The sequence below is a fragment of the Calidris pugnax genome, unplaced genomic scaffold (assembly GCF_001431845.1).
Source record: "Calidris pugnax isolate Ruff unplaced genomic scaffold, ASM143184v1 scaffold40, whole genome shotgun sequence".
Lineage (NCBI taxonomy): Eukaryota > Metazoa > Chordata > Aves > Charadriiformes > Scolopacidae > Calidris > Calidris pugnax.
Window position 1 is genome coordinate 2,586,940 of NW_015090796.1, and position 24,913 is coordinate 2,611,852.

The 24,913-nt window shown below is 40.0% G+C and overlaps 1 protein-coding gene across 1 annotated transcript in view; it reads right to left on the minus strand.

The window, feature by feature from the left end:
* Positions 1–24,913, minus strand: part of ADGRV1 (adhesion G protein-coupled receptor V1) — a 277,476-nt gene that overhangs the window by 211,077 nt on the left and 41,486 nt on the right. The window contains exons 23-38 of the mRNA XM_014936880.1: positions 23,565–23,767; positions 22,691–22,820; positions 21,680–21,760; positions 20,240–20,379; positions 19,190–19,799; positions 18,021–18,236; positions 16,627–16,842; positions 15,201–15,445; positions 14,828–15,009; positions 13,287–14,098; positions 11,619–11,828; positions 9,175–9,305; positions 8,814–8,913; positions 3,988–4,167; positions 2,328–2,491; positions 1,717–1,810 (exon numbers count right to left, since the gene is read on the minus strand). Coding sequence (XP_014792366.1) covers positions 1,717–1,810; positions 2,328–2,491; positions 3,988–4,167; positions 8,814–8,913; positions 9,175–9,305; positions 11,619–11,828; positions 13,287–14,098; positions 14,828–15,009; positions 15,201–15,445; positions 16,627–16,842; positions 18,021–18,236; positions 19,190–19,799; positions 20,240–20,379; positions 21,680–21,760; positions 22,691–22,820; positions 23,565–23,767 — 3,714 coding nt within the window. The remainder of the gene's footprint in view (positions 1–1,716; positions 1,811–2,327; positions 2,492–3,987; positions 4,168–8,813; positions 8,914–9,174; positions 9,306–11,618; positions 11,829–13,286; positions 14,099–14,827; positions 15,010–15,200; positions 15,446–16,626; positions 16,843–18,020; positions 18,237–19,189; positions 19,800–20,239; positions 20,380–21,679; positions 21,761–22,690; positions 22,821–23,564; positions 23,768–24,913) is intronic.

Below are 24,913 nucleotides of genomic sequence, written 5' to 3' on the forward strand. Positions count from 1 at the left end.
TTTTTTTTTTTTTCCAACCCTTGCCTTTTGGTTTTTGAGCAGCCATCCATGTTCTCTTGAGGGGTTTATTCTGCATTACGGCTGCCTCAGTCCTACCTCACACTGTCAGTCGTGGTGTCAAAGACAGACCATTCATCATCTTCAATTCTTTGATTTCCATATTAGACCTCTTATTTCATGTCTGGCATCCCCCTGCCTGCCTCTCCCACTGTGTCAGGTTCTCACATCTAGCTCAGCACTAAGTTTATTCCTTTTTCTTTCATCATTTTCAGTTGCTGATAATTTCCCCCACTCCATTTTTTTTTTTTTTTTTTTTTCCAATCCCTTGCACTTTGGTATTTGAGTCAGGTTCTTCCTTCCACCTTTTCTAGAGCACAGGGGCAAGACGAGCCTGGAGAAAGCAACAGGGCTGTCCTTACATTTGCTGTTTCTGCTTCTTGTCAGTGAAAATTCAGACCAGAAAGTAAAGATGGCTTGAGCTCAGAGCATTCAACTCTACATCCCTGACATCCCAGAGCTGCTCCCCACGTTGCCCGCACGTGGCCATGATGGGAAAAGCCCACGCAAAATATTACAGGTGTGGGGGATTGACTGCACATGCCTCCATCACGTGCAGAACACCCATCTCTATTGATGTCCTAGAAAAACTGCAAATATCTTGTGCAGGCTTTTCTGTACAGGCAGAAATCCTGCACAAATGCCTTGCACTGACTCGGAGTTAAATTCTCAGTCATAACAAATTGAAATATACCAACAGGGGAAACAAGATTAGAAAAGGGGTTCATTACAGAATTCATAGTGACATCCTACAATGAGTACAAGCTTTTGCCTCACGGTTTAAAACTATTATTTGTTGATCCTAAGTACATCTGACCCAGCGCAGATATCACAGCAGGGTTGAATGGTCACAATTCAAAGAGACCCTTTACAACAGCAGGTGAGATTATACAGCACTCAGCACAATTTAGTTCAGAAACGCCCTTTGTATACGTATATATTACTCTTTTTATGGTTTAGATTTTAGACTCGACTAATCACAGCTCTGTCTCTACAAATCAGCAATGAATCTTGCAAGTTACCTTTCACTCTGTAACGAATTAACTCTGTCACTTCAATAGGCATGCAGAGAAAAGGGAAAAGAGTCAAAGAAGATGTTAGAAATTATCAGTATAACTAGTCTCTAGCACACAGGATAATCCAACTGTCCTTAAAGCCAATGCAGCTATGCTAATGAATGCAGAAGCAGAATGAAGAACTAACTAAGAAAACGATAAAAGAAGTTCAGTGGAAGAGCAGGAACACTATTGGATACGACTTCTAAAAGTAAATCTGATAGATAAAAAAATAATAATAAAAGGAGCAATAAAAAGAGACACTTAAAAGATTGAACAAAGCAATCACATAATTTTTGGGACGTTTTTGTTTCCATTACGTATTTGAAAATCAAATTAACACACTGCCAACAAAACTTTTCAGATAATTGTGCTCTCCAACTGTTAATTACTAACTCCTCTATGAAAATAGAAATTTTACAGAGCTTAAAAAATTAAGAAGCAAGTGTAATAATTAATATGTTTGTTATTCTACAATGTTTTCTTCAGAATACTCTGTCTCATATTGCCATAGCTGTCAAGTAAGTGGAATAATGGTAATAGAATCTGGATGCAATTCATATAAAAGGAAAGCCAAAGATAATTCTGTATGAGTTTTTTTTACCCAGTCGAGGTGGGGATGAAGTGGAATGGTTCATGATGAGTTCCACTGAAGTTAAATTAACCAAGAAGAATTCTTGCACCTCTGGTACGTCATCCTGCAAAACACAAATCCAGTACATCCTCTTTTCATTGTACTTCAAGAAACTGTCACAGAAGCCACCTAAAAGTAATGTTTTGTGGAAAAAAACATGTTGAGGTTTTTTTTTTTTTTCATTTTCCTGTAATACTGCTATTGATTGTGAAAGTTATTATCTTGAATGGATTATGAAGACATCCTATTTCATGAAAAAGATCTCTAATTTTGTGAATAAATTCTGCCCAGTTTTACAGGCATAAACCCCAGTTGTTGAGAAAGTAAGAGTCTGTAGCAGTCAATGAATTACACTGTTCTGCATATCAGATAGTAAGGCCTTAATGAGAAAGCTATATTTCATTTATGCATTGGTAGAGTTGTTATTTTTCCTGTGATCTTAACATTAAGAAAAAAACTGTCTTTCCAGATTACAATGAAATATATAGCTTCAAGCAATAGATAGGTTGCAAGCCTTAGGTTTTATATTCATCTTCTGAGGTCATACAGATCAGAATAGAACAAAAGGGTTTAGAGTTCACCTCTAGAATAGTAATATTTATGGCAGCTGCTGTTTCTCCTTCTTCCAAAACTAGTGAGCCAGAAACAGGCAGGTAATCAGCTCCTGGTTCAGCCAAGGTCCCTTCTGTCTGATTGCTTAAGGTGAGCAATCCTGGAACTGTGGCATACGTGACATTGATAGCACCTGTTTAATTTGTGAGGAATAAAACAAATCATTTTTTTCAATTCTTAGGTAATTTTCCCTGGAACAGACAAAGAAAAGAGATCAAACGCTCCCCCACAAAATGAAAAGCCTGACTGCAAAACAGAAGGATTAAAAGATTAATCTGGAGCCAATGTTATTGTTTTTAATGTGCTTTCAGCCCAGCCTTTGGTCCAACATCACTGGACTCGAAAAGCACTAGGACCAGATGTATTCAGATCTTTGAGGTGCTGTGGACTGCAAATATTACATTGCTAAAGCACTACCTAGGACATCTAATGTATTATTAATACCAGGTTTGGTGCCAAGGGAAGTAGAAGGTTTCAGGAACGACTGATATCTAAGAAAGGCTCTACAGACAGTGCTGGGAAATACAGCCTAATAAATCTAGTTTTCTTCCCAGGCAGACTGACGTAGACTTCAATAAAGAATGACATTAGGGGACACACTGATAAATGGTAGGAAGAGAAAAAGTTAGAAGTAAAATTTTTTTATAATAAAGCCATGTTTCACTAATCTGCCAGGATAAGTTAAGTTGCAAATTTAAAGAGAATGATCCCGGATAAAATGACAGATGAAATTCAAAGCCAGTCTGTATGAAATAAAACATAAGGTATAAAATAATCTTAGTTTTAATAAATAATGATGGACTTTAAGCAAGAGATATTAAATTTACTATGGAGTATTAGTTTCCCAAGTAGTGTTTCAAAAGTAAACTAGATACTGATTGATATTAAAAAAGAAACAGGAAAACAGGAATGTCATTAAAATGCCTCTACAAATCTGTGTTTTGTCCCGATCTTGAACGTTCATTGTGACTCCTCACTTCAAGACAGATATAATGAGAGAAACTAAGAGGAGTTATCACTGAGGTCTAAATATGGTCTAAAAAGATAAACAAGAAATGATTACACCTTATCTCACAATGTAAATTGAAATTATCAGGCAACAACACAAGAAAATATTTTTGCACACAGCACATTATTCCACTCTGAAGTACTACTTAATTTCATGGATGTTAAAAGATGATTTGATTTAAAAAAGAATAAGAAAGTCTCAGAGGAGACACAAATTGAATTCAGTGCTATGAATGCAAATTTTTCTAAGGCACGTTCCTAATCTGCCAACTTCTGGAATTTTGGAGGTGGAATATGTGGGAACAATCATTCCATACAAGTTCCTCTGCTTGTATGTTTTTCACTTGTTCTGGACAAGGCTAACCCTTTGAGACAGATTCATTAGAGACAAATTAATAGCTAACTAGTTACATCACAGCTCCCACATCCTTGCTGTAGAAATGAGAGCTGTGGCTGCAGTTCAACAAAACCTTGGTTTCCAAGCCTTCATAAGAAGCCTAGAAGTTCTGAGAATACCAACTTTATCCAAAATTTTTAAAAACTTCTAGCCTCCCTCTCATGGCTTTCATTTGCCTAATGATTACCAAAACAGAACCACCTTTCTCTTGGAGTTATACAAACCTAGAGACCCAAATTCTCTGTTAACAAAAAGCTGAACCGTTTTGTTTTCCTCTGGAATTAAAACCACCCGGGATGGGGACGCAAAATTCAAGACTCCATGTGGTTCATCACTAGCTTCTACTGTCAGAACAGCTTCATATCCTTGACTATCCAAAATAGCAGCACCTGAAGAAGAAACTCCTGCAAAAGAAACAATGGACTACAGTGAATGAAGTGTTATGGAATATTTTTTTTTTCTCTTATATTACTGCTATTGTTACATCCAAATAACAGTCAAGAACAGTGCAAATGAAATTAAACGCATGATGTGCTCACTGAAGTTTATGGATGGTGTGGAATGTATATATATTTACATTCTCTAACAAATACAGGAACATACAATCCTGACAGAAATTGCGTGCATACTAAGTGTAGAGCCACAAAAACATAATAAGAAATGAGAAAACTAAATGGGCCAGAGCCAAATACCAACTTCTCTAAACTTCCTCTATTTTAAAAGGAAAGAGAAAGTTTTCCCAGTAATTAACTCAAAAGTTGAAATTACTCCCTTTTCCAAGTGATGACATGATGAATAATTGTTGGTGTATTAATTTATGCTTATCCTGATGGACTGCAAGAGTTAACAAATGGTTCTGGCAAGTTGGTAAGGCTCCTAGCAGCGACACAATCCTTGTCAATTTAGTTCGGCATTTAGACATTAATTTCAGTTTAACAAAGGGTATTTCAGGAAGGGGTGCAGTTTCATGCTGCTTTTCTTATTATAATTTGAATGGCAAGACTACAATATTCTGACTTCCTTGAATTCAGAAACAGATCAGAAAGTCAGTTTGCGGCATGAAAAGATTGCTTTAAAAAAAATATCTGTTTATTTCATGGCAAATATATTCAGAATATGTCAGTAAGCTCAATTTTCTATTCAGCTAAAGGGAAGCAAATATCCACTGAATTGAACATGAAGAGTTAAATCAGGTTTAAAACCTACTAAGGAAAACTGGGGGGTTTATTTATATATACATATGTATATACATATATATATATGCACACAAACAGGACACAAACAAACACATAGAATCATAGAATCATAGAATGGTTAGGGTTGGAAGGGACCTCAAAGATCATCGAGGTCACACCCCCTCCTCTTCTGCCCATCCTGTCCTTCCTGAAGAGTCTGTAACCCTCCATTCCAACACTCCAGTTGTAAGAGCCATCCCACCATGTCTCAGTGACGCCAAGAAGGTCGTATGAGGCCCATTTGATGGGCTCTTGGGCCGTTGACTAGTTCTGGGGGTAAGATGGTTGACCTCTAGTCATATTGGCATTGACCGCAGAACCAGCATTGCTCAAGTCCGCCCTTGGCTGGTGTGTTGTTATCTGGCTCTCGCAAAGCACCTTGGAGCCCCAGATGCCGCCCTCACGACAAGGTGCACCCTTTGGGACCCCCTCGGGTGGTTATTGCTTGGGCAAAGAGATGGGAACTTTTCATGTTCACGTTTGTGCCCGTTTCCTCTTGTCCCGTCACTGGGCACCACTGACAGAAGACTGGCCCCATCCTCTTGACACCCTCCCTTGAACTATTCATAGGTGTTGATCACATCCCCCCTCAGTCTTCTCTTCTCCAGACTAACAAGACCCGAGTCCCTCAGCCTTGCCTCCCAAGTGACATGCTCCAGGCCCCTCAGCATCTCTGTGGTCCTCTGCTGTATCCTCTCCAGCAGTTCCCTCTCCTTCTGCACCTGGGGAGCCCAGAACTGGACTCAGTGGGACTCCAGATGGGGCCTCCCCAGGGCAGAGCAGAGCAGAGGGGCAGGAGGACCTCCCTCCACCTGCTGGCCACACTCTTCTTGATGCACCCCGGGATGCCATTGGCCTTCTTGGCCACAAGGCCCCAGGGCTGCCTCATGGGCATCCTCTTGTCCACCAGGACTCCCAGGTCCTTCTCCTCAGAGCTGCTCTCCAGCAGCTCAGCCCCCAACCTGGACTGGGGCAGGGGCTTCTTGCTACCCACGGGCGGCCGAGCAGTCCGCACCCGATGCCCGCCTTCCCCCCAGGAACGCTGCACACACACTCAGAGACGCAGCTTTTTGTGCAAGACAACGTTTATTGACAACTATGTACAAAGGGAAGAAGGTCCCAGGGAGAAGGAGCCCTCTGGCAGACAGCAGGCAGAGCCCCAGGGGACACAACCACGCAGGTGCTGCCAGAGGTGAGAACCTCTTTCAGGCTCCAAAGAGCAGGAGGTCCATGAGCCGACCTTGCAGCTCCTGGAACTCCCACAGTGCCTTGGCGTGGGCTTCTGGATCCTCCGCCAGGCACTGGAAGAGGTTGACTGGCTCTGATGGCTGGGTGGCTGGGGGCAAGACGATGGCCTCAGGAGCGGCAGGAAGGCAGCACCTGCAGCCGGTAGCGACGCCCAAGACCCATCTCCTCCCAGGCTGAGCTCACCAGCTCCTGGAACCAGCGGGTGATCTTCTGCACATCCAGGTAGCGGCCGGTGCAGAGCTGGCACAGGAGGCCGGAGTCCTGATCTCTCTCCAGCGCCTCACAGGGCTGGTGGACAGCATGGCCTCCTCCCCACGGGCCTCCTTCGCACAGATGCACGGCAGGACTCGCAGACACAGGGCTTTGCTGGTGTGTCTCCTGCAGTGCCCAGCTCCACCTGGAAGACATGTCCCCGGGAGGGTTTCAGGCGCACCTGCAGACGGAACACAGCTCCCACCTCCTGTCTCCTGCAGGCCAGGCTCCGCGCTGAGCGCCGGATCTTCTCCCTGCCCAGCCGCTCCTCCTCATGGAAGTCATATTCCCTTTCTTCTTCGTCCTCCTCCTCCATGATGCTGTTGGACCTCTCCCACTCGTCACCACTGTCTGCCGCACGGGTCCTTCTCCAGAGCCCCAAGCCGAGCGCGACGAGCAGCGCCAGTCCTCCTGCAACTACCCAGAGCTGCCAGTGTTTCAGAGGAGCAAAGAGGAGGGCTCCCTGGGAAAAGTCGCCCTCCTCCAGCATCAGTTCCGTCTCCTCCAGGATCCGGTCCATCTCCTCCAGGATCAGGTCCATCTCCTCCAGGGTCCTCTCCTCCGCCTTCTCCAGCACACCAGTCATGTCCTTGTTTGGGAGCTCCGCACGCCGGTGCACGGTGACACCGGTGGCCTCATCCTGCTCGTTGCCAACCATGGGCAGGAGCTGGATGATGCACAACAAGAGCAGTCCAATGACTCTTCTCGAAGCCATGGCCCACAAGGAGTAGCGAGAGAGCCGCGAGCTCCCTCACCGCCGGCGCAGGCCGTACTGGGCCAGCTGCCTGCTGGTGCCTTTTATAGCCCCCCCCCCATTGTGACGCGTCCCCCGTGTCACATGGGGCCGGAGCGCATCACAGGCACCACCGGCAACGGGCGGAGCCCTTGGGCCCCAACCCGGCTCGGCCAGAGCCTGGGATGGGGAGTGCAACTGCGTTTGAACAAGATTTCATAGAACAACAGAATCATAGAATGGTTAGGGTTGGAAGGGACCTCCAAGATCATCGAGCTCCAACCCCCCTGCCATGGGCAGGGACACCTCCCACTAGAGCAGGTTGCTCAAAGCCCCATCCAGCCTGGCCTTGAACCCCTCCAGGGATGGGGCAGCCACAACTTCCCTGGGCAACCTCTTCCAGTGCCTCACCACCCTCATACTAAAAAATTTCTTCCTGAGATCTAATCTGAATCTTTTTTCTTCCAATTTAAAACCGTTTCCCCTTGTCCTATCATTACACCTCCTGGCAAAGAGTCCCTCCCCAGCTCTTCTATAGGCACCCTTCAGGTATTGAAAGGCCGCTATAAGGTCTCCCCGGAGCCTTCTCTTCTCCAGGCTGAACAAGCCCAGCTCCCTCAGCCTGTCTTCATAGGAGAGGTGCTCCATCCCTCTGATCATCTTTGTGGCCCTCCGCTGCACCTGTTCCAGCCGGTCCATGGACTTTCTGTGTTGAGGACTCCACAGAAGGACACAGTAGTCCAGGTGGGGTCTGACGAGCGCAGAGTAGAGGGGCTGAATCACCTCCCGAGACCTGCTGGCCACACTTCTCCTGATGGACACAGTTGGCTGTGTGGGCCACCAGCACGCACTGCCAGCTCATGTGGAGCTGCTCGTCCATAGGCACTCACAAGTCCTTCTCCTCAGGGCTGCTCTCCAGCCATTCTCCACCCAACCTGGATTTGTGCCTGGGCTTGCCACGTCCCAGGTGCAGGACCCTGCACTTGGCTTGGTTGAACCTCATGCCATTTGCACGAGCTCACCTCTCCAGCCTGTCCAGGTCCCTCTGGATGGCATCCCTGCCCTCCTGCGCGTCAACTGCGCCACCGAGCTTGGTGCCATCAGCAAACTTGCTGAGGGTGCACTCTATCCCACTGTCCATGGCTCCGACAAAGATGTTCAATAGTTCTGGTCCCAATACCCACCCCTGAGGAACACCATTCGTTACTGGCCGCCACCCGGACATTGAGCCGTTGACTGCCACCCTTTGGGTGCGGCCAGCCAGCCAGCTCCTTATCCACCCAGTGCTCCATCCATCGAATCCAGGGGGTTCCAATTTTGAGACCAGGATGTCGTGCGGGACAGTGTCAAATGCTTTGCTTAAGTCCAGGTAGACAACATCTGTTGCTCTGCCCTTGCCTACCAAGTCTGTGTTAGAATGTTAGAATCAAGCCTGCTTCAGTAAAACATGAAGGAACTTTGCATAGTTTACAGCAGTTGCAGCATGCTTAGTCCTGCACTTCCAAAATGGATTAATACATACGAAAACATTACACTACTAAGTGGTAGTTTTAAGATATATCATGCTATAGTTCTGCATTACCTTCTGTTTTGATGTTGTATAGGATGATCTGGTATTCTTCTTTTTCTTCAGGAATATGGTCATCCAGTAAGTGAACATACAATGTTGCATTCAATATCTCCTATTTAATTTATTGATAAATTGATTAGTCATTATTGTGTAAAATACAAGTAATACCACTCTATCATACATATTTTGAAACGCACCTTTAAGAAATGTAAAGTATCAAACCCTATAAATTCTGTCTAGTTTAGAACTCCAAGAATAAAGGAGCAGGTAAATAATCAGATCAAGAAACAAAGACTACTATAAAAGCCCATTTGTTTTCTCAGTTCAAATTACTATATTCTCCTGAAACCATTAGCTTTGTTTACGGACTTACCTCGGGAAAAAAGAGTATTCCAGAATAGTTTTCAAAATTTTGTTTTACGTTATGCCCAACTATCTTCCACTCAACAGTAACATTTCCCAGTCCTGGGGCAGTTCTTATAATATGGAATTGCAGTTTTTCTCCTAGGAACAAGGGATAACACACATGTATTTTGAAGGTTCCTCTCTTACATATCAGTTATAAAAATTGGAATCCAAAAGAATGCATCACAGTTAAAAATAACTTTTCTGAAAAACATTACTATTTTTAATAGTGAGCTTCACTGTAGTTATATAACACATCTGTTTTTAATACTGAAACAAAAAACCTAGACCTAAACACTTTTCTCCTGGTTTTTTCTGGGTTTTGTTCATTCTTGGAAAGAACAGTCAAAATATGAGTGACCCTGGTAAATATGAATAACTTAGAAAGCAAATGTCCATCATAACATGCACAAAGAGAATAGCAATACCTGTCTGTGAACTACAGAAAATAGTAAATGGTATATTATCTTGCAAGACAGTATTGTATAGCTAAAACTGGTAGGAACAATTTGAACATTGTCTAGATTTGTTCTTTTTTGGTAAGGAAATATTAAAGGGATGCGCGTATATTCGTTACCAACGAGATGTATGAACAACTAACTTCAAGAGATCTTAATATAATAAATTAAAATATAAAATTGTAAAGAAATACAAGAATTGTATACATTCATTTTCAAATAAATTTAATTAGTATTTGTTATTTAGCCTCAACATTTCAAATTTCAGTTAAGCCTTGGAGATGTATCAGCATTCATATGTTTTTCTTAAGTTGTTACACGTTGCTTCTAAGAGAATAAAAGAATTCAAAATTTAATGACATCACAAGTATTCTGCTTCTACAGTTAGATATCTGAGGTCCTGCTGCCAGGTTACAGGTTCCCCTGAGGCTTCTCATATCCATCAATATTACTACAAAATCCATTCTATCCTATTTGAGAATTTCACACATCCATTGCAAACAAATAAATATTTAACAGAAAAATGGTTACTTTAGTATACCATTGCAGAATGCACATTTAAGACAAATCTTATTTAAGTACAACTTTTTGTAATACAATGACTTTTCACTGAAGTCTGGGACAAAACACTTTATGATGCAGAAGCACTGTAATCCACCATACTAAGAAGAAACCTCAAGTAAAATTCATCATCACTACAGACCCCAAGTAGTTAATTACTGTCCCATGTTTCTTGGTCAGCTTTACCAAAATCTTTGGTATCTCTATCCAGAAAGAAATTATAATAAGAGTAGTAAATTATTTCAGAAGAACAAAAAGACTTGATACTGAAAATGAAATACAAACACTGAAATCATCTAAACGTCTTAGTTAATTCTTTGCTGTTTTTTTTTTTACCAAATGGGAGTTAGTTTGGATGGGTTTTCCTGCTGTAATGCAATGCACTATTTTTCACAAGATAGAGGAACTGGAATCAAGTAATTTCCAAACTGTAGGAGAGTAATAAAGGTCCACATGGCCAGCATTTGCTAACATGCTTTGAATATTATTTAACCAGTGGAAAGCACTTAGGGTCATTGTAACCTTTGGGAATGAGATAGTTTGCATTAATTCCCTGTGCTCATCAACAAACTCTTCTTAGACTGCCAGATTTCAGCTGGCTTCATAGGTGGACCAGAACTGTTAATGTGGAGCAATAAAGGACAAAAAACGGCAGACAATAGCACAGAATTAACACAAGCCATATCTAGATGAAAAAAAAAATTATCAAAACCAAAAAGTTATGATATCCTTTCACTCCTGGGGAAAAAAAACTCCAAACCTGAAAAAAAAAAAAAAAATCACCAAAAAAAGAACAGTTTGGTTGAGAAAGACTTCTTCCTTCAAACAGAAAATGCAATCTGCCCATTCCTGGAGAGGAAATTTCTGGTTTGTGAGCTTTCCCTGCCCATCAGTTCACACATTAGAGAAAGCAAAGTCTACAGAAAGCAATCACCATTAGTACTATTATTACTGCATCAAACCTTAAAACAAACACCAACTTCTAGAAGTTTTAAAGTGAGTTGTAAGTCACTGATAGATGAGATTTGCCAATGACTAGGAATAGGTGTGTATGATGGGAATTATATACAGTTCTGGAATATGGACAGGAAATCCTAAAAGGAGCTTTGGTATGCAATACCAATAGCAGCAAGACATAATCTTCAGAAAAAAAGGAAAGCACAGATGACGATGTATAAAATGGTTTTGGAAATGGTGTACTTACCCTTTCCATACATTTCATTTAAGTGCTATGCGTGCAAGAATTAAAAAATCAAAGGAATGCATGACAAGTACCAGGTTGTTCTCTGCTTGCTGGCATTCTCTGAACCATGGTGCAACCAACCACTGTGACTCATTATCAACAGAAATCTAATGTTAAACAAGCTAAGTGTGGTCCGCACAAAGAACCCACCTTCACGGCCAATAACAGATCTTGAGGCTGTCTGGAAGCTAATAATTCCTGCCACATTGTCACTTGCCAGAATAACCACTGTGACAGTGTCAAAACTGGGCAAAATCCGACTCCCTCCTTCAGTATGGACCAGGCTGATAATGATACTTTCATCATCCTCTGGCTCTGGATCATCTAAGATAGTCAGCGTGACCAGCTTTTTTGTTTCCCCTGCAAGGAGAAGAACGTATATACACTTACATGTACAAATGGAAATCACCTTTTAAAGATACTTAATCATCTCCTTTGGTAGGAAATTCTTAAACAATATAAAAAAAAAGACATGAAGCGGATTTATTTATTTACCTGTCTAGAAGTTACTGAACGTCATTATGAAGGTTTTTTCATTTACTATTGAAAAGTTATGTTAGGGGAATGTAATTATCAAATTATGAAATACACTATGTACAAATTAACAATGTAGGCATAATTTCTGAAGGTCTAGCATTCTGTATTTGCATTATGTGTTTTCTGACTTTCAAATTTAACTTAGAAAAGGGGAATATCATTCCTGTAAAAAAATTACCCAGTGCATAAATTTTCTGATGAACAATATACACAAGTATGTAAACTGAATTTGAATGTATTTACTGGGCCAGGGTATGCATTAAAATGGGCTGCCATTGTGTTAGTTACTTGTCTTCTGGACTACCAAAGAATGACAATGTAAGCAGGAAACATGGGCAATTACCAGTTTCCATAATCTGTTATCACTTACAACACAATTCTGTGGCTCACTGCATGTGCATAACCTGTGGTTTATGAGGATATCCGTTTACAAGATACACATATTTCTTGCTACACTGTCTCTCAAAATATTTTGAAAACAGTTTTTACTATAACAACTAATGTAACTACATGCCAGCCTCAGAATCACTGCTGGCGACCCTTCTTTTGAGTTCAGATGATTTAACAAGCCAGCGAACGCACTAGACTCTTTACCACACTTCCATACATTTCTTCCAAAGTCTCTGTTCAATCAACCCAGACTTTGAAAATACAAAATATATCTGTCATGTTGCGTGGTACTTTGGTGATGTCTGCCATTGACTTGCTTGTCCTGTTTGCAATTTTTTTTTAATATGATGTTATGTTATGTTATGTTATGTTATGTTATGTTATGTTATGTTATGTTATGTTATGGAATCAACACAATATCAGAATCTAAAAGATGCCATGAAAAATTAGTAGTGTACTGACTGAAGGTTGCCAAAAGACCAGTTAGCCTAATTCTCGTTTTCATTATCCTTGATATAACAACTATCTTCAGCATCATTATTCCTTATTTGTTTGGTAAAAAGGTAATCTTGGAGGTCCCTTCCAACCACTAAGATTCTGTGATTCATAATGCAGACTGCACACTGCAATATTAATTAAAAAATACTTAGATATTTATGCTTTTAATCTTTTTTTTTTTTTTTTTTACTACACTTGTGTGTGTTCTGCAACATCATGCTATGTGGTAATGAACTAAATTTTTTTGAATCTCTACCCTGAGCATTCAGGGAGGTTTAGCCCTAGAGTAAGGCATCGCTTATCAAACCATCAAGAGGATTGAGTCCTTGTCAGTTTCTTTTTTTCCTTTCATTAGTTTTATGAAACAGAATCGAGTGCAGAACCTTGCCTCACCTTCAGCAAACACCAGAGTCTCACCAACGCCTACGAAATCCAAGTTGGGGGTAGCGGTGCCACCAACCGCGCGCCATTCCACTGTCACCTGTCCCAGGCTGCCTTCTGTCCTGTGTACCATCAGCTGCACGGTGGTCTGAGGACGTTCTTCTACTTCAAGGTACAGACCATTCTCCGTGGCGTTGGGACTTACGCTGTAGATCTTAAATACTCCAAATGCATCACCATTCATCATGATGATAACTGTGGAAGTATTTGGCTGTCCTAGAGTTGGTTGATTTTTCAAGCTGGCTGAGATGTTCACCAGTTCCACCTTCAGAAGGGATATAGTGAACTTCTCATCCAGCTCGGGCAGGCTGTCGGGGAGGATGGTAACTGTCAGATTTGCAAACTCTTCCCCTTCCTGCATTATGGCCCACTGCCTGGTAACAGGTTCATAGTCACTGCCAGCGATGGCTTGCGTGCTAAAGAGAGCCGACGCGCTGGTGACGTTCTTCTTGTAGGTCCAGAATCCTGAAGTGTCAATCAATGGGCCCATCTCCCCTGTCAGCCAAAGGCAGAGAGGAATCCCAGAGGCACTGGAAAGTGTAAAGGCTGAACAGGCTTGTTCTTTTAGGCACTGAGTTGCACAGGCAGAGAGCGGGTCACTTGCCGCTGAGACGTTCACCCGGGTCTTGGATGGCTGGTCAGGAGTTCCTGGGACAGGAGACTCGTACCAGGCCAGGATATCCTGACCTTGCTCAATGGCAAGAGCTACGACGTCAGTCTCAGAAGTGCTGTAAAATATCTGCAGCTGACCAAACCTGCCCCCACTAAAAGACATTAAAATGAAAAAGTGGTGTTAGTTGGCGGAGCACATCTAATGTTCTGTATGTTTCTGGGTTAAGAATTAAAAAGCGAACAAAATTAACTGTCCCTTTCTGAATTGCTGAAAAGTCCCAAATAGCTAATTAAAGTGGACTCCCTTGAATAACTGAGATTTCATTTTTTGTGGATAGCAAGTTTGATTATTTATAGCCTGGGTAGCAGCCTGTTAAGGATGCATGTTTGAATTTACTTAGTTTTCTTAGGCTGGCAATGAAGAAAAAGCCTGTGCCACCCAACCTTGCCATCTTCCCTCCTAGGTGTCCTCAGGATACCATATCACATGCCAAAAATAGTGCTTTCTTTTTCTTGTTTCTTTCCATCCCACATGGGTTGACCCATTTTATCTGCCAGTTCAAATCACACAAGGAGGCTGTTGAGCAGCTTTAAATGATTTGATGATTAGAGAGGCAAAATGGAACTTCAAGTCCACTGTCTATATTAGCATTATATTGTACATCACAATGTGTATTACATTTAAATACTTTATGTACATTTCTAATAAGGAGAGATCTAGTTCAAAATTAATGTATATGAAATAAGAAATGCATTGAGCTGGCAGATCAAGAAATAGATGCAAATAATTACACGAGAAGAGCATAACATTTGAAATTATAGCCAAGACCAAAAAAAAAAAAAAAAAAAATAGATATAAATAAAGCAAACATTATACAAACCTTCGCCTGACTGTTATATTTGCAAGCAAATTTCTTTCTAGTGGCTCCTGAATTCGATATAAGGATTGATGAAAGAAAACTGTGCCATAAGGATTATCATTGGCAGGTATTATAATATTTGCCACGCCATCTAACCCAATAGCACCGCCATTGGAGGCCTGAGTTAATTCTACACGGACAATCTCAAAAAGAAAAAAAAAGAAAAAGAAATAATGCAGCTAGACAATTTTTGTTATTTCTAACAACAATCACAAGCGAAGTAAAATCTGAACTTTTTGTGCCTTCCTGCCAGAACATTGCTGGTTTTTCTTTGCACACATTTCTATAATAAGTTAAAACTGTTTTACAAGAAAGACTTAACTGCTCTACTTACTTCTTCTATCTCTGGAACGTCATCAGCCAGGATTTCCAGCAGCAACATCTGAATGGCTTCCCCAGGGGCAAAAGTAATATTACCCAAGGCCACCTGCAAGTCATCATCAGCGAGATGTCCATCAATGGTAGCCACCCACTGAACGGTAACGTTACCGAGCGTCCCGGCGTTGCGGATTATTGGCAGATTTACGGTGACTGACCCAAACTCGGGCTCCTCCACAGTGAACTCGGTAATCTGAAAAACTGACACGTGGCAGAGACAGAGGTATTTCGTTAACAATGAAACTGAAATTAACTATATCAACTCATGGAGTACATCGTTTTGTTTCACCTGATTGCATTTACTTGCACGGGTAAATCACTTTGAATCAGGTACTTTCAGTATTAATATTTTTATCTACAGAGGAAATTAGCATGAAAATTAAGCCCTCATCCAAAACGTTTATTCCAACATACACATTGTGTGAGGCCAACCATGAGCTGTTTCTAAACTCTTAGAACAAAATTTCATCATTTTTTCCAGCACAGAAACTTTAGCAGCTTTTATGTCACTTACCGGAGAAATAAGTCTACCTAAAATCTATCATATTCTATCTAAAATTTTTTTAAATAAAAGTCTGCCTTGTATTACACTTTCACTTTTTAAGAATTAAATTAATTAATTACCCATTTGAAACTATTTATCTTTTACATTTTTTCTTTCTTTTCTCTACCTTCTTCTACTGATAAAATGGTACAAGAAGAATTAAGTAGGGTACTGAAGGGAGAAATGGGTAAGTCAAAGGAAAAGGCAGTAAAAATACACCAAAAAATAAAAGAACAAACAAAAGAGAGTTCTAAAATAACATTATATTTTTGAAATCACCAAAACCCTTCTCAAAACTTGTGTAATGAAACATATTTGGAAAGGATATAAAATTAATTTTATTGATAATAACAGACAGAAGACAAGCTAAAGTAATTGACAGAAAATAAGAGAATGTAATTTAATTTCTCTTTATATTTTTCAGCTTCCCTAGATTTTTAAATCTCCTTTGGCTGATTACCTGGTAAAAGAACAATACCAAAGCGTTTATGCAACAGATATTAGAATTTAGAATTTGTCTTAAACTCATTGAAGAAATACAGCATTTAGGTAAAAAAATTAAAAAGTAAACTAAAATCCATCTATCTCTATTGGGGGATTCCAAAATCTTGCTATATCAACTGACTAAATAATATTTTTTTGTTGTATTAAAGCACTTTTACTCTCTAATTAAATGTTTTAATTTAGTTTATCTTATTGTTTCCTTTACAGTCTTCATCCAGGCTTCCTCTTTGTCTTCTGAAAGTTTTTATTTGGTTGCCCAGTAACAGCTCACCCACAAATCTGCAGTAAAAATTGCTAACACAAGAGAGAAAATATGCAAATAGGATTCATTTACCAAAGGATCCAAACGGGTCATCAGAAGCCTCAATAATTATGATTGCCCTGGTCAAAGATCCAAGCAAGGCTCCTCCTGTTGTTTGGTTCAGCAGCTGAACGTAAAATGACTCTTCAACTTCAGGATTGATATCATTAATTATATAAATTGGCACAGCTTTACTTGTTTCCCCTTCTAGTAAGACAACATCTGATGAGGCTACACTGTAGTCCTCACCTATATTTGTAGATGAAACAAACAAAACAACAAAAAACACAGTATATTAATACATGCATTCTTCCCTGGTTTTATGGGGTTTTTCTTTATCTTCAGACCCAGACAACACAGTCTTTATTAATTGCCATTGCCTTTTACATATCTGGATGGATTAAACTAGAACTCGGCTTGGCCAAAACAGAGTTTGCAGTGTTAGACCAAGTAGTTACAAAAGGTCCATTATTGTCCTCCATTGACAAGGTCACACCACCAAGATGTTGCTGCCTTTGATCGCTATGTGCTCTCTGGGTTTCCAAGAGATGAAAGTGAACATCTCTGTCAATGGAGATTTTAGTCAAGGACACGTTTTGTGTGTGGAACCTCCCTTTAGGCAAACTTGTCTCTCAGAAAGTCTAGATGAACAGCTGTGATACACTAGAAAATGGCTCTGCTTCAGACACTAATTGAAAGCCTACTCTGACATCAAGCCAGCTGCATATCTCTTTAGAAATGTCTGTTATGTAAAAAGGAAATGAAAACACCAGTTCTTAGAGTAAGAAACCACCTGCCTATTCCATTTGGGACACGGCTGAAATACAGAGGGTTTGATTTGTAACTGTCAAAGAGGTTTTGACCCTGCACACTTGGTAGGTTTGCTCCTTTCTTTATGTACCTTCTCTGTAGCAGGGACCAAGTGGAGAACTTAACCTCTCATTTTCAAAGTTCAAGTTTTCCTGGGTTTTGATTGTTTTTTGCCTGTTTGTTTCACAGCTGAGTCCCCAACTCTCACTCCCTTTCCAATGAGCTCACGTAAGCAACACATGGTGGGTTTAAATATATACACAGGACTAAATAGTAGCTGCATATACCACTATAGTGTTTTAACTTTTATTTTTTTATTTTTTTGAAGAGGTGGTGGGCTAGTACAAATATGCCAACACCTTCACTCATTTCTCTTGCCAGATTCTTCAGTGATAATGTCTCAGAGCTTTCTACAAGCTGATGATCTCTCCCAGAGGGCTTGGATTCCTCTTTACTAAGCAGAGTTAGTAAATGTCTCACTGATATTATTTTTTTTGTTACTTGCTATACAATAGTGCATTCAATACACACTTCCTTTTCTTCAACTGCTCAAAGCACGCAATATGCTCTTTCCACTTTAACCCAGAATGCATACTTCTGTTATTCTGATTTCTTACCAGCTGTTGCAGTTATTGGCATGGCTTTAAATTTCACAGAAACATCTGCAAATATCCCCCCAGTTCTGGTCACGTTAATGATTGGTCCAACATAATTTTCAGCAACTCGCACAGTTGAAGCTGAAAGCTGAAGTGTTCCAAAAGCATCATCGTTGGCATTGATAATTACATGAGCTATTGTCTCACCCACTGATCCAAGTCGAGGAGAGTTTACAACTGAAACATAAAGAAAACTTAGTGAGGGGGTGCCATTGATTCTAACCATGGCTATAGAGATCATGGACGTACAGGTGAGTTTAGTGGTTAGTGGCCACAAACTTTCAACGAAAGTATCTTTTCTAGGATTGGACAAGGTCTAACTACAAACTGCATCAACATACCTTTTTTTTGGTGTTTGAATTATATCAGAAAAATCCAAATTCTTAATACCTAATTTTTCTACTCTCTTGTGGAGCACACAAGCCATAATTTTTTTGAAGAGGCAAGGCACTGTGAAACAATTTCTTTATTTATTTATTTGTCCATAAGGCCAGTAGTAAGATCAACACAGTTCAGAAAAAAATCACTTTTACACTCACTATGATGAAATACAAATAAGATTTCAACCTCCCAGCAGAATTATATTTGAAGTTTCTAATTAATATCAAGATTAATCTGGGGTGGGGGCAGCAATTAGACACACCAAGAAACTCTGAAGCACAAATCAGGCTGTAATGACAGCAATTTCTCTGAATGAGGGATGAAGCGAATATTCTCTACACTAAAAAAGCAATGTGCAGCTGTAGTTCTACACTGCTTTGTTTTTAAAAGACCTTTTGGCTTTCAATAAGCAGACCTACCTTATTTATTTCCTAATGATGAATGTTACAGAAACAGCAGTAGATGAACAGGTATTAGTGCACAAAACCAATACTGTGACATATTTGGCCTGAAAGACCTCGGATAAGATGATGCAAAAGGGATAAAGAAATGATCATCCATCCCAGACAAAATACTGTGCTAAAGGAAGTATGTGGCAACAGCCCACAAGGCAGATAACTCAGAGATTTCTTAACTACACAGAATTTGGCAGAGGTAAAAATCATTTAACTTGTTGCATTTTATCATATTAAATATAAATACCAGCCTTCATGTTTAAATTGCAGGTTTTACTGAAGTAAGATACTTACTTGGCCGCTCCTGTACTTTCTCGATCAAAACAATACTGCTTAGCTCCACAAACACAGATTCTGACCTCTCGGGATCATCATCATCCAAAATAGGCAAAGATATTGTGGCCTCACTTTCATTGGCTGCGAAGACCACGTAACCTGTAACGGGTATATAATCTTTTCCCTCTATTGCTCTGACAACGTCAGGGGGAAGAAAAGGCGACATTTCATCGTCGCCAAGAGTTCTGTATGTTACCATCACTGCACCGAGGAGACCACCACGTCTCACTATTGTCAGGGAGATATTTTTTGCTTCTTCCTCAACTTTTATGGGTCTGTTTCGCTCAGAAAAGATGAAGACTCCATATGGATCATCATTAGCTAAAATGGTTAATGTTGCATTTGTATGATTTCCAAGACGACCACTGGAGACGTTGACGATTGAAACTGAAAACACCTTATCCAGTTCAGGAACTTCATCAGGGGAAACCTGCACGGTTATATTTGCTCTTGCTTGGCCAACCTCAAATGTGATATTCCCATCTGTAGAGATCAGGTCTTGGTTAAGATCACAGGCTATGGTCCAGTGCAGCGTCACTTGAGACAAGGCCCCATGTGTTCTCACAACCTGAGTGAAAAATACAAAGATCTGCATATTTTTGTTCTATGAGAAAGAAAAACATTGAAGCGTGAGATGGAATTAAGGAAAGACCAATATTGACATAATTTGTTAAAATTGAATGCATGTTGTAAAAAAGAGCAGTGCCATTTTTATTATCTCACGTTTGCTGTATTTGTTGTATTATCAATGCCGTTATTTTAAGGTAGAAGTACCTCAAATGTAATAAAGTGGAAGTAATTTTACACCTGTGGATATTTTTATTACACCATTTAGGCTTCAAGCTGAATGACACACATTAGAAAACTCAGTATGAAATGGCAAAACAGATGTGGATGATAGAGTTATTATAAATCCTATAAACTTACAGCAAAAACATCATATAATGCCCAGTAAAAACAGAGATGTAAGAGGATGGCAGAGCAGTATGAGACTCAGAGCTCTCTAACCTGCAGCACAATGTTGCTGTCTCCATCTTCAGGCTCAGTTCCATTCACTGAGAGTGACTCAGGACTGAACTCAAACACACCGTGAGCATCATCAGAAGCCTCAATAGTCACCAGGATGTGGGATGCAATTCCCAAGCTAGCTGTTAAGTCAAGTGCCAAAAAGGGTCAGTTTTTCTAGTATCTTTTCTAACATGAGAGAAAACAATTAAAGAAACACGCTACAAAAAATACACAGGAGAGCATGTCTGGAGGATCTGTGTTGTTTTGTCTTTGGTTTTTTTGAAATGCATGATAACTATCCACATGGATAAAGAACTGACTTTCAATAATGCAGTCTTGGCAGCCCTTCTATGGAACTATGCAACAAAAACATATAATAAATATGAAAATTTTAAGGGAGGAATAGAAATAAAATTCCATGTTTAATTAATGAAAACAGAGCATAATTTAGGACATCAGGGAGTCGTATTTTAAACCACAGTGCAGGCAGATAGACCAGATGAATGCAGTTCTCATCCTAACATAAGCCATAATGAACTGCCAAGAAAAGAACAAGTCCTGTAAATCCTGCTACTAATAAGATTGTCTTGGGTGAGATTACTTGGTGCTCAGGGGAAGAGAAAACCTTGCACTTAAGAAACCCATTTCTGGAAGCAAGGAAAAGGGAAACAAAAAAACCCAGGAAGCTTCAAAAAGTGGCTAAACCACAGACTTACTCTCAAGATTCACACTGAAATCCTTTGCATTTACAAATAAAATTGAAAATCAGGCTCTCACAGGGGAATAAATTATTCAGTTTGGATAGTGGATACTTGTAAAACATTTTCAGGTCTTTAGGGCTTAATTTGAAGTCCTATATAATTAGGATTTTCAATCAGATTTTATATTATTTCTGCATCTTGGATTTTCTTAATTTTTCTTAGTATTAAATTATCTTTGGTTTTTTTGTATGTCATGACATAAATACGAACTTAAAGTGAAGAAATTAAAAACAATCAAAAACCTTTAAAAAATTTAACGCAGCTTACTATTTTTGACATGCAGAGAATAAAACTAACATAAAGCATGTATCAAAGCATACAATCGAGCAATTTTTAAATTTCCTTCCAAAGTGCTTTTTGCTCACCAGAAAAATTGACAATTTTCAAACAAAACTAATTTTTTAAATTCTACTTCTGGAATTACCATGTTGTATTTTACAACAATATAGGTTTGGTGGTATAGAAGCTGTTATTTTCTTTGTTACACTAAACACGAACTGCAAAATTGAAATTATGCATAAAAACAGAAAAGAAAGTTTTGACAGAACTTTATGATAAATCTAAAATAATCACATGTAACTGCAAGTAAAGTTACACTATGACAAGTTGTGTCAGTATAGTAACTTATGAGGGATATTACAGTTAGCAATAAAAAACAGGATTAATCAAAAATGCTTACCATGTTGATGGAGAGTTGAAAAGAAGAGTTCCATGTTCCCATCACCACTACCACTGCCATCATTTCTAAAGAGCTCAGCAACTTTAAGATGACAGACACACAGATATATACAGATATATACATTTATAAATAAAGAGAAAGCAGAAAGTAATTTAAACATTTCTGGACAACACAAAAAGAGAGGGAAGTACTCTAGGAAGGCTTCAATTTTGGATATGAAAGTGTACAGGATTTTTAATAAAAGCCAGAAAATATTTTGTATAATGCCACCTGATTTAATTTATGACATTGGAAATAGCAATGGGAGGTCAGAAGGACAGAAAGCACATACACCTCTGATTTCTCCTTTCTTTCCCTCTTTCTGTCCCTTCTTTGTGTGTCCCCTTTCTCACTCCTACATGAGGTCTGTCATGGAGAAATTGGAAATGTGAATTAAAGAAAAAAAAAAAAACCCTACAAAAAAGGGGGGGTAAAACCCCCCAAACTCTCCTATTCTAGTATTTTCTCACAAACTGAAAACACGTTTCAGAAAGTTGGAAAAATCTGCAGAAAACTAATGGAGAGTGTTCTCTGACTTTTGTGCTTGCAATGGTGTTGAAAAGGCCAAAAAGAGAGTTTGTGTTACGAGGGTACCTACCTAGTGAATTTCTAAAGTTAGCTGTAAGTTTTCTGACCAAAAAAAAAAAAAATTGAGGAAAGTTTGTTTAACAAAGTAAGTGACCAATTACCAAGCATGAAATTACACCGTGTGATAAGCAGCAATTGCCTTTAAATGACTTAATGCATTATAATAACACATTTTCTTTGGGATCTGGTGGCTTCCAGCAATGATTACCAAAACACATGAACAACAGCTATTTCCTAAGAAAAATTACAGCCGTCTGGGGGATGTGGGAGTGTTCATTTGTCTTTAGAAATAACATGGAAATAGTACACCTAAGAAAGGTAAGATTTTAATGGATGAGCAGAGATCATGAAAGTAAAACCAATGGATTGATGTATGTGCCTTACCTCCTCCCTCTGGGTTCAGCAGCTCCACTTTAAAAGTTTTTTCTAATTCAGGAATAGAATTATCAGTGATGTTAACAGTAATGTACTTGTATCTTTCTCCTGGCTGAAATTCCAGTGTCCCCACAACAGCCTGCAATATGAAAGCTCTTCACATTTTTGTTCAAGTCTAATGTTTTCATCCATACGAAAAGAGAAATAGAGCCTGGATTTTGTTTGTCTTTGTCAAAACATCTACTTTTCCTCACTTAATCTTTTAAAAAGTCTGTGGAATCTTTGGTGTGAGAAAAAAAGCATCTAAATTCACAGAATTACGAGCATCTGCATTCACCTACATTTTTCTGCATAAATATCAGTTAGACAAGCAAACACCGGCTATTATCACTGATTTTCACTGAATTTTTAGAGTTGGAAGGGACCATAGAGATCATCTAGTCCACCTCCCCTGCTAAAGCAGGATTGCCTAGAGCTTGTCAGAGCATCAGGTTTTGTTGAACATGCACAAACCCCACTATGTACAAATATCATCTTAACCTGTACATGTACCTGAATGCTAATATAAAGTTCGATAAAATCAGCAACAATAGGAAATGTGCTTTATTGCTGCACTGACAACTCTCTTAAGAAAAAAAAAAAAATCAAAGCCAGAGGCTTTCCTAGGAAATACAACATGCTGCATGGAAAGGAGGTAAAAGTCACATAATGATATATATTTAAAGTGAGTATTACACATGCATTTATCACATCATCATAGAAAACAAGCAGTTTATGTGAAAAGAATCGTAGCTGGGCTAAAATACTCAAACGAAAGTCTACCTCCAGGACAAATAACTCAATAAATTCCAAAAAAAATTACACACCTTGGCAATGGCCGTACCTGATAATCTTTAGGACTGAAAGCTGTGAGTGGCACTGTTCTGTATTCCACCAGAACCGTTCCAAGAAGACCTTGTGCACGCACCACCAGTAACTCGACGTGTCCAGCTTCTTCTTCCACAGTGACGTGGGGCACAGCAGAGGCTGGCAGAACCATTGCATCACCTGGCTGAGGAGGTGGCCCCACCGAGAACTGTAGCAGACCTGGCAGACAAGAAGTACTATTTACACAGCTTCTTGCACCGCACCACATTTACATTATGGTAATAAATTGAAATCAAATTATTGATAATATTTAGAATCATAGAATCATAGAATCATTGAGGTTGGAAGAGACCCTTGGGATCATCGAGTCCAACCATCTCCCCTACTCTACAAAGTCCTCCCCTACACCATGTCCCTCAGCACTGCATCTAAACGGCCCTTAAACACAGCCAGGGATGGGGACTCCACCCCCTCCCTGGGCAGCCTGTTCCAATGCCCAACCACTCTTTCAGTGAAAAATTCCTTCCTAATGTTCAATCTAAACCTCCCCTGTTGGAGCTTGAAGCCGTTCCCTCTCGTTCTATTGTTAATTACCTGTGAGAAGAGACCAGCACCAACCTCTCTACAGTGTCCTTTCAAGTAGTTGTAGAGGGTGATGAGGTCTCCCCTCAGCCTCCTCTTCCTCATACTGAACAGCCCCAGCTCCTTCAGCCGCTCTTCATATGATTTGTCTTCTAGGCCCTTCACTAGTTTCATTGCCCTCCTCTGCACTCGCTCCAGCACCTCGATATCTCTCTTGTATTGAGGTGCCCAAAACTGGACACAATATATATATTATATATATATATTATATATATATATTATATATATAAAGTTTCTGAAACCAAAGCCCAATTATTGATATGCCCTTAGGACTCAATTATGCTATTTCCAGGGATGCACTGTGTACTCTCCTCTCCCCTCTCTCACTGATATCCATTACCAGTATTGATAAAGCCACAGCACAATAATGAAATCAGCACTTCCAGAAAGAGCTTGACTATGTCATCATATTGGGTAGTTATTGGTACAATAAGCATGCAGAAAGGTCTCTCTTCATCAGGAATAATGACAGGACCAGAGGTAATGGTATGAAGCTGCGGCAGGGGAGATTCAGATTAGATATTAGGAAGAATTACTTTACTGAAAGAGTGGTCAGGCCCTGGAACAGCCTGCCCAGGGAGGTGGTGGAGTCACCATCCCTGGAGGGATTTAAGAAACGTGTAGGCATGGCTCTTCAGGGCATGCTCTAGTGCCCAAGATTATTGGTTTATGGTGAGGTGTTGAGTGTGGGGTTTAGTTGGTGGGTGCGGTGTTTTTGGTGGG